General features: G+C 42.1%; 1 protein-coding gene across 2 annotated transcripts in view; it reads left to right on the plus strand.

Annotated features, from left to right (window-relative positions):
- Positions 1-16,581, plus strand: part of TRIO (trio Rho guanine nucleotide exchange factor) — a 324,651-nt gene that overhangs the window by 114,703 nt on the left and 193,367 nt on the right. For both annotated transcript variants that reach the window (XM_029054039.2, XM_029054043.2), the window contains exons 5-7: positions 2,784-3,296; positions 5,280-5,402; positions 12,502-12,693. In XM_029054039.2, the coding sequence (XP_028909872.2) occupies positions 2,784-3,296; positions 5,280-5,402; positions 12,502-12,693 (828 nt within the window). The remainder of the gene's footprint in view (positions 1-2,783; positions 3,297-5,279; positions 5,403-12,501; positions 12,694-16,581) is intronic.

A 16,581-nucleotide genomic window follows, 5' to 3' on the forward strand; every position in this document is an offset into this window, starting at 1 on the left:
TGACTTTATATTTGCTCTGTTTTAAAGTCATTTTATATTCATAATTTTGTTGTTGGGCACTGATTAGGAAAGCAGCAAGGACTAGCGGGTAAAGCATGGGACTGGAAATAAGAAGAACCTGGGTTCTAATGTTGGCTCTGCCACTTGTTTGCTGTGTGACGTTGGGCAAGTTAATTAACCTCTCTATGCCTCAGTTACCTCATCTGTAAAATGGAGATTAGGACTCTTAGCCCCATGGGGGACAGGGATTTGGTCCAACCTGATTCTCTTGGATCTACCCCAGCTGTTAGTTCTGTGCCTAGCAAATAGTCAGTGCTTAACAAATTCCGTTAAAAAAAAAAAAGCAATGTAATCTAGTGGGTGGAATGGTAGATCTGGAATCCAGAAACTTACACTGTTCCTGCTTCTCCACCGACATGATTCCTGACCTTGAAATAGCTTACCTAAATTCCTCCTCCCCCGAATCCGTAAATTCCTTGTGGGAAGACAACGTTTCTTCCAACTCTGTTATATTGTACTCTCCCAAGCACTTGGTAAATACTTAATAAATACGATTGATTGATTAAGCTTTCTGACTTCCAGTTCTGTCAGTAAAATACTACCCTTTTTTTTTTTAATGGCATCTGATAAGCACTTGGTTCCAAGCACTGTACTAAATGCTGGGGTAGACACAATGTAATCGAGTTGGTCAGACTCTGTTCCACCAAAGGTCACAGTCTTAATCCCCATTTTACAGATGAGGTAGTTTAGGCATAGAGAAATTGAAGTGAATTGCCCAAGGTCACACAGCAGACAGCTAATGGAGCCGGGATTAGAACTAAGGTCCCGTGACTACTAGGCCCGTGGTCTTTCACTAGGTCACACTGCCTCTCAGTGATAAACCCGTCAAACGGCAGGGACTGTCTCTATCTGTTGCCGACTTGTTCATTCCAAGCGCTTAGTACAGTGCTCTGCACATAGTAAGCGCTCAATAAATACTATTGAATGAATATACCTGCTTCTCTGAGGGGTTATGGAAATTTGGGGGTTATTTGCAGAGCCTTTTCAATTCTGTGAAGAAAAGAGACTCTGCAAATAGAGTGATTGAGCTCAATTCTCTTATTTTTATAAGAAATGTAAATTGAGGTTCACAAGTGGTATAAGTTAGACTGTAGTGGTGGCTTACAAGTGTTCATAAAATCTTTGTTCTCTGCAGTCTTATTCATCTAAATTTTCATGTTCTGCAAAATTATGTGAACATCAAACTCCATAGTTGCAGACAATGTTCCCCAGCCTGAGAGATTTTTTTTAAAAAGTCCCATACTTTGAAAAAAACCCAAAAAACAAATATATCAGCTGTTAAAATTTTCATTGAGCAATAATGTAGGAAAAATGGGGTTACTAAAGAAAGGGAAGGCAAAGTCCCCTGCCTTCAAGTAGCTCACTGTGTAGAATCAGTTGTATTTATTGAGCACTTACTATGTACAGAACACTGTGCTAAGTGCTTGGGAAAGTACAATAGAACAGAATTAGCAGACGTGTTCTCTGAATGAGGAGCAAAAACTAGTAATCTTTCACACACACCCCCTACACACACACACACACACACACACACACACACACACACTCTCTCTCTCTCTCTCTCTCTCTCTCTCTCACACACACACACACAGACACACACACATGTATTTACCCAATCACTAACTCTTGGATTCTCAAGGGAATCGAGAACTATGACAGGGTCTGCCAGAGGAGAGTGGCCTAGTAATACCAGCACCCAAGGGAGGTAATCTTGGCAGCAGTGACTTTAGCTGGACTAGGTGGGGCAGAGGTTGGAGCCGAAGAATCCCTTAGCAGATTGTAGTGGCCAGATGGAGGTGTCAAAGTGATTCCCTCTGTATTTCACATATACATGACAACATTGTTTTCTTCACCCCTGAAACTGATTTGCAATGAAATGTTATAATTGTTTGGTGAAATGATACCCTTCTCTAAATTTTCTATCTTGAAATGACTAATTGAGTAGGTGTAAAGGGAAATCATGGTTCCTGATTTTTATAAAGAGGAGTTTCCTTTTAAGTGTTATTGTAAATTTCCTTCTGGACAAATGGATCTCCAGTATAAGATAGTTTTTCGTATGAGGGAGTTTGGTGAACCAAATCTTTATCTTCGTAAAATAAACATCACAATGAACAACTTTGTGGGGGAAAATGTCTTATTACTAATTCATGTTCATGTTAGCTATCATCATTAATAATGGATATCTAAGGTAGATAACTGTTAAAGAGCATAGAACGTCTCCATCTTCCACACCAAGGTATGTACAGGCTTGGGAGGACAGTGAATTAATAGCTGCAGTTTGCATGAACTGTTGTTGCTTATTTAGTTTCCACAGGGAAAATTTTGGGAAAGTAAGATTTCTTTGTCATCCACAACTCAAGATGGAAATAAATCTTCTGGTTTAATTGTCCCCAAGGACCCTCATTTGATTTGTAATATGACTCATAGCCAAGAGATCAGATTCCTGTGCTTTCATAATTTCTTGTACAATTTGGACATTCTGGGTTTGTGTGTGTGTATGAGAGAGAGAGGCTTTTATGAATTTCCTTTCTGTTGACAATATTTATAATGCTTCTTTTATTGCTTTTGTTTTTGTTGGAATGAACAAGTTGTGTCATTTTTACAAAGAGGGAGCTGTTTGATTTTAAATTTCTGTAATTAGGGGATGGAACTTGTATATTTCTTTTTTAAGTTGGAGAACCTAAGATGAGTTTTCTCTCATATATCCTATCTCTTTCTTTAAGACAAATATGGTCTCTTTAGAAGGCCTTACCAAAGTAGTTGACCCTTCCCAGCTAACTCCAGAATTTGATGGTTGCTTGGAGTACAACCATGAAGAGTGGATCGAAATCAGAGTGGCCTTTGAGGATTACATTAGCAGTGCAACACACATGCTGTCTCGGCTGGAAGAGCTCCAGGATATCCTGGCTAAGAAAGAATTGCCTCAGGACTTGGAGGGAGCTCGGAACATGATTGACGAGCACTCCCAGCTGAAGAAAAAAGTGATCAAGGCCCCCATTGAGGACCTTGACTTAGAGGGGCAGAAGCTGCTGCAGAGGATCCAGAGTAGTGACAGCTTTCCCAAAAAGAATTCTGGTTCCGGGAACGCAGACTTGCAGAACCTTTTGCCGAAAGTGTCCACCATGTTGGATAGACTGCACTCAACCCGACAGCATCTGCATCAGATGTGGCATGTGCGCAAGTTGAAACTGGACCAGTGCTTTCAGCTGAGGCTGTTTGAACAGGATGCTGAAAAGGTAAAAGGGAGCACTGATCAATCAATTCTAATGTTTTATTGTACACCTATTGAGTGCTAGGCACTGTACTAAATAATAATAATAATGTTGGTATTTGTTAAGCACTTACTATGTGCCGAGCACTGTTCTAAGCGCTGGGGTAGACATAGGGGAATCAGGTTGTCCCACGTGGGGCTCACAGTCTTAATCCCCATTTTACAGATGAGGGAACTGAGGCACAGAGAAGTTAAGTGACTTGCCCACAGTCACACAGCCGACAAGTGGCAGAGCTGGGATTCGAACTCATGAGCCCTGAATCCAAAGTCCGTGCTCTTTCCACTGAGCCACGACACTCAGGAGAGTTCAAAAACAGTAAAATGTACATTCTCTTTCCTCCAAGCGCATAGTATTTAATGGGAAAGAAAGAACATAAACTATTCACAGATAGGGGAAGGGCAAGGATAAACCAGGAAGGCAGTACAGACACATTAGGGCAAAGCAACCAAACGTATTGTGGAATATACAGAGAAATATAATCCATAAATAATGAGACACATGTTCACAAATGCTGAGATGGGAATAAGGTACACAAATGCTGAGAGTGGTTGTGGGGCTGAATTGACAGATGCTCTTGGTTGAAATTAGTTGGATCCTAATGCCTAATAAGTTGATCTCTTTCAAATAACCAAGGTTGATCTGACTAGGTGAAATGAAAAGGGAAATAAAAGTTAGAAATAAGATTAACATCTGTTTGCCATTTAATATAAAAGCTAGCAGCTACAGTTAAGTATCATATTAAGTTTTTTTTTCATATTTCGTGCCCTTTTTAAAATGCTGCTTTAGATATTTAGGTTGAGCATTTACTGATGATTTTTGAAAAAAGCATAAGGTAGAAAATAGGGGGTGTTATAGTTATGAGAGTGAATCATCTGTAGAATGAACCCACTGGGCAGAAATTAATTGTTCTGATGATGCACCCATCTTACACTGCCAAAGCCAGTGCAAAACCTCAGTAGGGCAACTTTGAGGAAGTTCTTTGACTAGGAAGGAAGCAGTAAGATTAAATAAAACACCACTCTTTGGCCATTGCTGGATGAAGGGGAGCGCCTATTTTGTCGTATTTAATCTCTGCATACCAGATGGATGTATTCTGTGACAGTGAATTCTAGGGAATTACTAGCCAATTCCAAAGAGGAGATTTCTGGGGATGCACTGTGGCAAGATATGAGCATGTGGGAAATAAGTCCTGTGTTTGTGGCATGCATCAGCTGCATTTACTTCATATAGAAAGGGGGAGGAGAGGTATCGTAATTTGAAGAAAAGAAAAATCAACATTAAAAGCCTATGCATGCAGTGATTATGTAAAGGTGAAATAACTTCAGCAGGCAAATCAAACTCTTCCTTGCGGGGAGTCCATACTTTTTATGGTAACACTTAAAGCTGCAACGATAATTTGTCAAAATTGTTAGCATCCTAATACATCCTTATTGAATAGAATAAAAAGAAGTGAAGTTACAGGGAAAATATTAAGTCATTCTATTCACCAGATAGTGATGGGACATGCAGGAATAGTGGACCCAAATTTGGAAGGAGAAGAAAACAGGAAAGGGAGAGAGAGTGAACCAGCGACAGTGTGCGTCACATGAGAAAAAGACCTTTAGTTTGTCCTTCATTTCTGTCCTTGTTTTGAGTTTTGCTGGCAAGGATGATGGAAAGATTTTCACCTTTGGTGACTGGAAAAAGGGAGCTCACCTAACTTAATGAATAAAGCACTCATTCTGTGACTGTGGTTCAAGTCTGGCAGCATTGCTGACTGATAGTCATTTTGTATCCGCTTTTCTATACCACTAGCTCACTGAAGGATTTCACTTTCCAAAGCCAAAATACTGTGACACTCTCAGAGAACGGTGCCTATCACATTTTATTTTAGTGGGATTTATCTTGGGCATGGATTTGTTCCTGCATTGAGAGCCGTGATCTTGAATTTTCATTTCTTTCCGGTAGATGTTTGACTGGATCACACACAACAAAGGCCTGTTTTTGAACAGCTACACGGAGATTGGAACCAGTCACCCACATGCTATGGAGCTTCAGACCCAGCACAATCACTTCGCCATGAATTGTATGGTAAGATACTTCCATTCTGATTATCATCTTGCCCTTGGATTGCATCTTGGAACGTAGGAGAATATTTCAACAGACAGAAATACCGCAGTGTGATTGTGTTCGGACCACACATCGAGGAGAAGCAGCGTGGCATAGTGGATAGGCATGGGAGTCAGAAGGACCTGAGTTCTAATCCTGATCCTCCACTTGTCTGCTCTGTGAGCTTGGGCAAAGTCACTTCACTTCTCTGGGCCTCAGTTACCTCATCTGTAAAATGGGGATTAATATTGTGAGCCTCAAGTGGAACATGGACTGTATCCAACTTGTTTATCTTGCATCTTTCTACCCCAGAAGTTAGTACAGTGCCTGGCACACTGTAAGCCCTTAACAAATAACATTTTTTAAAAAACCTAGTGCTCTGGCAGAGTTCTATGAGGTACACTGGGGCACTGTGACATTCGCCAAGCCTTGAGATATTATCTTGACGTGACAGTGACCTGGAGTAAATCATGGTGAAAACCCAGCCATCACAACATTACTAGTGTTTCTCAGTGAGGTGCACTAGAATCTGGGGATTTGAGTTCACATCAAGCCCTTGCAATAGACAAGTCCCAAAGTCAGTCCCATCCAGTCCTAACTTCTGGGGCATGATGTAACTGGCCCCAAGCAGATATCCTGGACCAAACCTAAGACAGGGCTGGGATTCCCAACCCGGTTTCAGAATGGGCCCAGATTTTTCTGAGACGGAAATTACTGGCCGGGGCCTCTGAAATCACAGCATTGTCGATCAGTGCAGGGCCAGCTGAGCACCTGATCGCTGTTGAGGTGCAGCATTATTTCAAGAAGTAGTTTTTGACAGGTGGATGGAAATGAGCGGTCCATCTGTATGTGGTTACAGCTGGAGGCATCATTATCATTACTTGAGTGTGCTAACTGTACACCGAGTTGGTAGATGTGTGCCCACAGCGAGCTTACAGTCTAGAGATCTCTAGAGGTGGCCTTTTGTGTGCAAAATAATTGGGTGTCAGGCCACATTTTGGTCAGGGTTTCTCGAACTGGAGTCCTAAGGATCAGAAGACCAGTGCCGTCAGTGGTTGTGGCAGCAGAGGGGCCGACTCCATATAAGCAGGAGGTGCTCCAGCCCTGCCCTCCTTCCCTCTCTCTTTCATCCTGACTGGATGCAGGCAGGGGCACCTAAGTGCTATGAAGAGAAAATTCCCAGGGGAATTGATGAGTGCAGAAATTTGAAATTTGGCTTCGCCCAATTCAGTGGATTTCCAAGTGCTTTACCCTTTGAGCACATGTCTAGTTAGCAATATATTCTATGTTTTTTAATGGTATTTGTTAAGCGCTTACTCTGTGCCAGGTACTGTACTAAGCTCTGGGGTGGATACAAGATAATCAGGGTGGATGCAGGGTAATCAGTTTGGACAGAGTCCCTGTCCCACGTGGGCTCACTGTCTTAGCCCCCATTTTACAGAGGACGTAACTGAGTTACAGAAAAGTGAAGTGACTTTTCCAAACTTATTTAGCAAAGTGGTGGAGGTCCTCTGACTCCTGGGACCTTGCTCTTTCCACCAGGCCGTGCTGCTTATTTTCAGCTGTATCTCCACATAGGACTATTCAGATTGTTCAGTCCCAAATGATAGACTTTGACCTCAGATATCAAGCTATTCCAGATAGAAGTGTTTCCAGTTGAAAATATCCAGATAATTCAGACCACCCTGGATTTCTAAGTCCCAGTTTCCCATATAATCGGTGTGTGTGTTGGACTTTTTAGGTCAAGTCTTCACATCCAAAGAGAAATAGGTAACTGAAACAAACCAGATGAATGTCTCAGAATCCTTGGTTGTGAGGCCCTGGCCTTAAATGACAATTCTTTTCATTTGAGGATTCTTGATTAAAGGTTCTGTCAGCCCAGAGTGAGGGAATTTCATTGGAATAGAGGACTTGAAAAATCACCTGAAGAATGAAATCTTTGGTGTAAATGTTGTCTGGCACTCAAAGTTAAAGGTGGGGGGGAGAAAAATTACCAGAAACCAAATCTGTTCACATTCTTCAATGTGTGTGTGTGTGTGTGTGTGTGTGTGAGTTGCGGGTGGGATGGGGGCTGGGGAAGAGGGGTTAGACAGAAGCTAGCGTAAAGCTCCCTGCAGATGAAACAGGAGAAGAAAGCAAATTAAAAAAGCTAATAGGCAGAAGGCTCATCCCTTTCAATTCTTTTCTTCTTGACATAATTCAGATTCTTAGGCTGAAATTTTTTGGGTTCTAATTTTCCATTTACTTCAAAAAACCCTCCCCTGAGACTTCCTTATTAAGTTGGCCCCGAATGTTTGAACTCCCAGAGGATCCTTTGAGGTGTCTGCATCTCACAAACTAGCTGCACAGTTAACTCTAAAAACACAGCTTGGGTTTGATCGGATCCTCTGGCGGCAGCTGAGAGGTTTTTGAAAAAAATGGGAATGAATACTGTATATGGCCGGCAAGGGTCTTCTCCCTTTGCTTCACCTCTAATCCCTTCCCTTTTTGGATGATGGGTCAAGTTTTTGCAGGTTTGAGTTGTGTTTCTCTTCCTTCTAGAACATCACAAGGAAGCTATGTAGGTGAATTGCTTTCTTCTCTAGTAAGATGGCTAGATACCCTTATTTAGTCAGCAAATAAATTCATTTCCTCTTGGTATTGACATGGAGTGAGGATTCCTCTGGCATGGGCCAGAGATTCATTTTGGTTCCAAGTAGATCAGGCCTCATAGTCTTTTCCCTGGATTGGACCAAAGTGGCATAATGGATAAAGTGCAGACCTGGGAGTCAGAAGGACCTGGGTTCTAATCTTGGCTCTGCCACTTGTCTTCTGTGTGACCTTGGGCAAGTCACTTAACTTCTCTGTGCCTTGGTTACTCAGTGGTAAAATGGGGATAAGGACTGTGAGCCCAATGTGGAACAGGGACTATATCCAACCCAATTTGCTTGTATCCATTGCAGCGCTTAGTACAATGCCTGGAACAGAGTAAATGCTTAGGAAATGCCACAATTATCATTATTATTATTATTTCTATTGCTGCTACTACAACTACTAATACTGTGTGCAGAGCACTACACTAAACTCTTGGGAGAGTACACCAAGAGTAAAAGATGAGGTCCCTCCCCTGATGGATTTTACAATTTAGTAGAGTATTCAAATTAAAATAACCATTCCCAGTCATCAGAATATTAGTCTGTTTTTTATTTTCCTAGGGAGTAATTTAATATGAAAAGCATAGTATAAAGATGAGAAATGTGAAACATTCATTTAATATGTGAAATAGAAGCTACTGCTTCTGAGAGTTCAGGGGAACCTTGATTATCTTATTTCCCTCTAAATGGTAGTGAAAAAGGCCACACTATATGATATGATTGGTGGATACAAAATAAATTGCCCAAAAAAAATCAAATTTTAAGAGCCTATCATTGGCAGATCAGTGGTCGGATTTTCGGTTGGCAGTGACAGTTACGTTGGCCCCATCTCTAACCTGAACCCTCACTGTAATCCCATTGTCTGAGCTTGGGGCATAATTGTAGAAAATGGACTGATTGGTTGCTTTTTACCAGTTTATTTCATTTAAGGACCAGAAACAGATGAATGAAATGTGCAGGTTGCCACTTGTGCTCCGCAGGGGTCCTGGCCTTTCAGTATGATCAGCCACTACCCATGCCTCTGGATGGAGGCTACATTGGACATTCACACTGGGCTCATTCTTGCTCTCCTCTCTTTACTCATTTCTATCAAGCTGAGCATTGCTTTTAATCAGCAAGACAGTGAGGCATACAGTTGGGGATGGGAGTGCTCCCAGGGCTCTTGATCCAGGATGAGAGTGCTCTCCTGCTTTCAGGACCTTTCCAGAAAAGACTCTTCTTCAATACAGTTTGCTCCAAAACATTTCCACCAGGCCCCAGGGTTGACCCAGGTAGACCCAGATTAAATATTCCATAGCTAGGTGGACTGTGAGGTAACTGGTAATTTCCTCTATTGCCACCTTCCCTCTCCCTACTGAAGATTTTTGCTCCCGGGATGCTCCGCGTAGAGGTCCAGGGATTAAAGCTGTTCCCGTGTGCTCTGGGACCCCTCCATCTCTGCTGGGACTTCAGGCCCATTTTGCATATATGCCTTGTGTTTTAATGTTTCGTCACTCCTGATGCCACTGTCTCTGATCTTTCCTCTCCATTTGAACTCTTAGATTGTGAGCCCCTCAAGGGCCAGGAACCGTGTCCAATTTCCACCTCTCTTACTATGTGCCAGGCAATGTACTAAGCACTGGGGTGGTTACAAGTTAATCAGATTGGACAGTTTCTTTCGCACCAAGGGCTGATATTCTTAGTCCCCATTTTACAGATGAGGTAACAAGCAACAGAGTAATTGACTGGCCTAAGATCACACAGGAGGTAAATGGAGGATTTGGGATTAGAACCCAGGTCCTCTGACTCCTAGGCCTGTATTCTTTCCACTAGGCCACACTGCTTCCCTTACTCCGTACTCTTGTAAGCTAAAAATAACAATAATGAAAGAAAAGTGAAGTTGTATTCTTTTGTTCCCATTCTTACTCCACTCCCCAAAGTGCTTGAAGTTGTATTTATAATAATGTGCATGTTTGTAGGGGTGGATAAAGCATGGGCTTGGGAGTCAGAAGGTCATGGGTTCTAACCCTAGCCCCGCCACTTGTCTGCTCTGTGACCTTGGGCAAATTACTTCACATCTCTGTGCCTCGGTTTCCTGATCTGTAAAATGGGGATTGAGACTGTGAACCCCACGTGGGACAGGAACCATGCCCAACCTGATTTGCTTGTATCCACTCCAGCACTTAGAACATACTAAGCACTTAACAAATACCACTATTATTTTTATACTAAGATTCAGGGTGGGTCTATATGTGCTAGTGTATCATACTGGCACGTCTGTTTCTAGGTAGCCTCTGACCCAGAGCCTGAGGCTGGCAGGGAGGAGAGAAAGTATTGATTCTGTTTTCTGGTCCTGAATCAGAATCCTTAGTCGTTCCCTGAAACTCTCTAACCTGGAGAGAGATTAAAAAATAGCTTCCCTACATTAGTGATAGGGGGTGGTTGCAAGACGCTACCGGGATCCACTGTGTTCTATTCTTGACTACAGGGATTTCCCCTTTCCTTCCCCAGATCCAGTATCAGGGTCGTAAATAGGATCCAGCTATTTCTTCTGTCCCCTGAAGCTCCAAACTCTGAGTGGAGTTTGGCCTTTAAGCACACAGAAATTCCACGTCTGGGACTTCAAAATTCCCACTTTGAGCAATATGTCTATGTGCTTTCATGCTTGTGTGTGTATATATAAAAGCATTCACACCCACTTTGTGTGTGTATGTTCATGTGTGTATATGTACGATTCAGTCAGAAGTACAACCCATTAAATGTCTTTCTTTGCCTAAATGGACTATCTTTAGTTTATCTCTGTATTTGATGTCTTGTCTCAGTTTCCACCTGCCTCCTTTTGGCTATGTTTAGGAAGGCAAGCAGTCAGATTTGAGTACTGACTGTGTGCACAGGAATCAATCAGACGATCAGTGGTATTTGAGTGCTTACTGTGTGCAGAGTATTTTACTAAGCGCTTGGGAGAATACAATACACCAGAGTTGGTAAACATGTTCCCTGCTCACAAGGAGCTTATAGTCTAGAGAGGGAGACAGACATTAAAATAGAGATAGGCACATAATTGCAGTGGGGAGAATATCAAGGGTTCAAACAGTACCAATCCAAATGCAGGACAACACAGAAAGGAGAGGGAATAGGGAAATTGAGGACTTAATTGGGAAAGTCCTCTTGGAGGAGGTGTGATTTTACTAAGGCCTTGAAGATGGGGAGAGTGGTCAGTGCTGGTCAACTGGTATTTTTTTCTCCACATTGGAAGAGAGTATTTGATTAGTTCTGGTTTTCTGTGTGTGTTTATGTCTATATTTTTGCATGTTTATATATATTGTTAGTGTATGCTGAGTGTGGATTTCTCCTTATTCAGTTGCTCAGGTCTGGTCTTCTTCCAGGTTTCACGGGCCATATATGGAGTGGCTCTGCTCTGCTCAGTGTGACTGCATGTGTGTGTGTGTGTGCATGTGCACTCTTGCATTGCTGCTTGAAAGGATAAGCAGAGCCAGAAAATATTTATTTTTAGTGATAAGCCTAATAGGAAGTAATAAATGAGATTTCTTGATCTCTTATTCTAAGTGTTCATTATTTCCTCTTTCAGAAAGGATCCCAGTATTGCAGAATGGCTGAACCGTAGCAGATTGTCAGCCTGGGGGGAAGCTTGCTGCTTGTTTCCCCTATACTTGGTGATTGTAATAATGAAATTTAAAGTAAAATTGAGTGAGAAATGTGACATTCTTTTGCAGTATATTGGCAATTTGGTTATCAAAAAACATTTTGTCTTTTGGGTTTTCCCTTCACACCCTTGACTCCTTCCTATCCCACAACCTTCCCTCCACCCTTTGTTTCCCAAGTTCATTTAAACTCTCAAGTAAGAGAGGTTTTAAGCTTAAATCTGAAAACAAAGACCACCGATATTTTTCCCTCTTTAGGGCAAAAAGCAAGACATAGTTTTCTTTTTCAGACCATTTTCTCTAAGTCTAAAGAAGTTACTTAGGCTTGCCTAGAAGGGAGAGATTGTGTGAAAACAAATAGCCTTTGGTTGCTAAGTAAAGATTTTCAGTTTCTGGGTTCTTGTTAGAATATGAAACATCAGGTTTCTTCTGCTATGTGTGACTACTTGTCAGTAGACTTGCCATCTGGACTATGTTCAGTATTTTAGGCCAAAAAATGAGTAATGTTATATTTATATGCACAGATGCGTGAGTGTGTGTGTGTGTGTGTATGTGCCTTTAAAAATTATGATTCCCAGCTAGTTTTAACCATTTTCAAAAAAGGAAAAAGATGTCTGTACTGTACCATATTTTAATGAAAATCTGGACAGAGAATGCATTTAATGTGCATCAGGTAGCCCATCGTTAAACATCCGGCGCTGTGAATGTGGGTTGGGTTTTGGTAACACCACATGTGTTTCTTAGAAAGAAGCAGTTCCTGTTTGCCCTGCCCTAACAAGTGCTGGTTTTTTTGCCCCTCCTCTGCAGAATGTGTATGTAAACATAAACCGCATCATGTCAGTAGCAAATCGCCTGGTAGAGTCTGGCCATTATGCCTCTCAGCAGATCAAGCAGATTGCTAACCAGCTGGAGCAGGAGTGGAAGGCATTTGCAGCAGCCCTGGATGAACGGAGCACCTTACTTGACATGTCCTCCATCTTCCACCAGAAGGCTGAGAAGGTGAGTGGCTGAAGGTGCCTAGGGTGAGGGGTCGCCGAGCATATCAATTGTTGGCTCTCACAGAAAGCGTTCATTAAGTCCCATTGATTGATTGGAAATTACTGTACAAAGCCTAAAGTCATCCCGTAATCCTGAGATATTTCTTTGGGTTTCTTTATTTTATCAGTGTGGAGGCCTGTCTTCAAATAGTTTTGTGACTTGCCTGCTGTTCTAAACCACTGTTTAAGAAGAAATCTGTGGCCCCCAAACCCAGCCAAATAGACAGTGCTGGCTTCATGCAGGTTTTTGTTATTGTTTAACAAAAACCCACCCAGAACTCCCCCTGCCTTCATCATTGATGATAATAAGTGGATTTAGACCCATTTCTTTCATCATGCTTATTTTCATTACCATTTTGGATAGAATGTGATGGCAGAATTAGGGAACTTTCTTCTGACACTACATGTCTGCCACAGGGCAGCAGGACAGTGGTATCGGAAGAAATGGCGTATGCACATATGTTTTCCTTAACCCTGGGTTAATTAAATAAACACAAACCCTACGTTATCAGAGAACTAAGGATATTTTTTGCACATACCGTATTTCGGAAAAATGAGGAGTAGTGATATGGCAGAGGCCTCTCATCCCCCCTCCACAGGTAATCAGATTTCAGAACTTTGAAAGCTATCAGAAGCCAATTTTATATTTTTAAGGAGCAACGTTTGAACCTCTTTGACAGGGATGCTCTTCTATCTTGAAATAAGGATGGAGAGGTAGAGTGCCCCCATGGGCTCTGAGGGGGGAAATGGTGTCTGTCTAGCCTGAAAATACTCTTCAGGAGAGACACTCAGAGTCAATAAAGTTAAGGTAACAGCCCCAACTTGCCGGGATCTCAGCAGGGCAGCCAATGAAGTGTTTCACAAGAAACTAATTAGCAATGATCTCAACCTCTGGGAACTGCCAAAGTGAGAAACTGGGTAAAAGATTGGCTGGAGTTTGAGGAGAAAAGAATTCTAGCAACGTAAGGTGAAAAAGGATGAAGTGGGGACTATGAATGCTCCATTGGAAGGTACATTCTTATTGAAAAAGAAATTGTAAAGAACCTATCATCATCATCAGTGTTATTTATTGAGCGCACACTGTGTGCAGAGCACTGTACTAGGCACTTGGGAAAGTACAGTACAATAGAGTTGGTAGACACAGTCCTTGCCCACAATGAGCTTACAGTCTTGGCCGGGGGGGACACATTATAAATAATATATAATATAAAATTTATAGATATGTACTTAAGTGCTGTGGGGCTGAGGGTGGAACATATATCAAATGCTCAAAGGTAACAGATCTAAGGGTAAGTGAGAGGGAGCTGGGGAAAGGAGGGTTAATCAGGGAAGACCTCTTGGAGGAAGTGTGATCTTATGTATCAAGATGTTCAAATTTAGAGTAGCTACCAGGTGGGTAGGGTCACTGGACAGGGTCCTGAAACTGCAAGAAAACAATGTAAAATGATCTTTGCAGAAACTGGTGGAATTGAGGTTAAGTGGAAAATAACCTGAAAATGAAACTATATGCAGGGGAAATGAAAAAACATGAATTGAGTCTAAAATCAAGTTTTTTGGGGCCTGTGTGGAAGAAGGATTGTGTCTGACGTGATCATCCTGAATCCACCCCAGAGTTTAGTACAGTCCTTGGCACAGGGTAATCCCTAAGTAAATACCACAATAATTGTTATAGTTCTGGTAGAAATTGAGGAGGCTAAGCAAGTTCACATTTTGCTAAATGGCAACAATATATGTTTTTTGAGAAAAGTCTTCTAGAGAAAGGATGAAGAGTTACCCCAGAAAGCCATTCTCAAAACCAGAGGCCCATTCCTAACCAAAGGCAGTGGGCCCCTTACTAGTAGTTAATGAGGCAGTGCTGATCAATAAGAAGCCATGAGACCATTCAAGAAGAGTCACACCATGAAGTGGGGCTTGTGGATCCCTGGTCGAGAAGCAGCGTGGCTCAATGGAAAGAGCACGGGCTTTGGAGTCAGAGGTTATGGGTTCGAATCTCGGATCTGCCACCTGTCAGCTGTGTGACTGTGGGCAAGTCACTTCACTTCTCTGTGCCTCAGTTACCTCATCTGTAAAATGGGGATTAAGACTGTGAGCCCCAGGTGCGACAACCTGATTCCTCTGTGTCTACCCCAGAGCTTAGAACAGTGCTCTGCACAGAGTAAGCGCTTAACAAATACCAACATTATTATTATTATTTTATTATTATTATCCCTGACCTCCTTCACAACATTCAGAACCTCAAGTGGAGGAGCATGTCTGAATGTCAGCAAAGACGGTTTCAGGCATCGTTTGAGAGGTTTCTTTTCCTTTTTGACCTGTAAACTGTGAAATGTTGCACAATCTCTCCCTGGCCTTTTTCCTGAGGGAGGGTCAGTACTGTCAAGGAACTCAAATCAAAGACAGGGGCATGCTGTGTAAGCTTCCTACTGCCACAAAGCTTTTCTTTTCCCGGAAGACACATGGGAAATAGATGAATGCTTTTTTCTTCCCATCTCCAGTATTTTGGGTTTTCATTTATGCGTCACCTTTCCTCTAAGTCTGAATAGGGCTTGGAGTGGGATGGGGGTTTGAACATCACAGACTGAAATTTTCCATCCTTTTCCATCCTTGCCACCTCATGGTGTCCCGTTCAGATCTTTTGACAAAAAGTTCAATCTAGTTGTGAATTAAAATATAAATAAGTCATTCCTTTTGGTTAATTGTCTTATTAATGGACGCAAGTTTCCTTCTGAAGGTATTCCCTGCTCCCTAATTGGCGGGATGTATCCTGTTGAGGCACCCAACCCCCGTTTTGGGGTCTTTGTGGGTGTTCTGCTTATTGTTTTGTAAAAATGGCATGCCAGGCTTGGGGGAAATGATTTTGAGGCTCATATTTTTAGGATGCCTGTATTCCAAAGTTGAGTCCGTTAACGACATTGTCCTCCCAGTGGCCCATGAAGGTAGAAAGCATCGGAAGCATCTCACACAAATGCAAATTGAAGCCCAGGAAATAAAAGCAACCACTGAATACCGATCTCCATGCCCATGGTAGAACCAGGAACACAACATAGGTGACATAATAATAACTCTGGTATTTGTTGTGTTTACTATGTGCCAGGCACTCTACTAAAGCGCTGGAGTGGATACAAGCAAATCAGGTTGGACACAGTCCATGTCCCATTTGGGGCTCACAGCCTCAGTCCCCATTTTACAGATGAGGTAACTGAGACCCAGAGAAGTGAAAAGACTTGTCCAAGCTCACATAGCAGACAAGTGGCGGAGCTGTGATTAGAACCCATCTCCTTCTGACTCCTAGGCCTGTGCTGCTTCTCTATAATTCCCTTTGTATAAGACAGCATCTCCACTACATATTATCTTTAAAATAATATGACCAGTCCTTTGGCTCTGTTTTAAAGATGCATTTTTAAAAATAAAAAATAGGTAGTAATCCATAGACCTTCTTGCCCATCTTGAATTTCCAGTTAAGCAGCCCATGAAATGAAATAGTTTGGGCTCTTTTACATTCCAAGGAAACCAGGTACGGCTTGATCAATTCCTGAAAATGCAATCACTCTGTGGATTGGTGACAAGCAAAACATTGAATCGATCATTAAATTTGAGTGCTAACTCTGTGCCGAGCACTGTACTAAGCACTTGGGAGAGTACCGTATGGACTTGGTGGACATGTTCCCTGCCCCCTAGGAGCTTACAATCTAGAGGGGGAGACAAACATTAAAATAAATTATGGATATATACGTAAGTGTGTGGTTCTTTGGGCAGGGTGAATATCAGGTGCTTAAAGGGAACAGATCCAAGTGTATAGGTGAACTATGAGGGAGAAGTAGTTGGGGAAATGAGGGCTCAGGTGGGGAAA

The sequence above is a fragment of the Ornithorhynchus anatinus genome, chromosome X3, assembly GCF_004115215.2.
Source record: "Ornithorhynchus anatinus isolate Pmale09 chromosome X3, mOrnAna1.pri.v4, whole genome shotgun sequence".
Lineage (NCBI taxonomy): Eukaryota > Metazoa > Chordata > Mammalia > Monotremata > Ornithorhynchidae > Ornithorhynchus > Ornithorhynchus anatinus.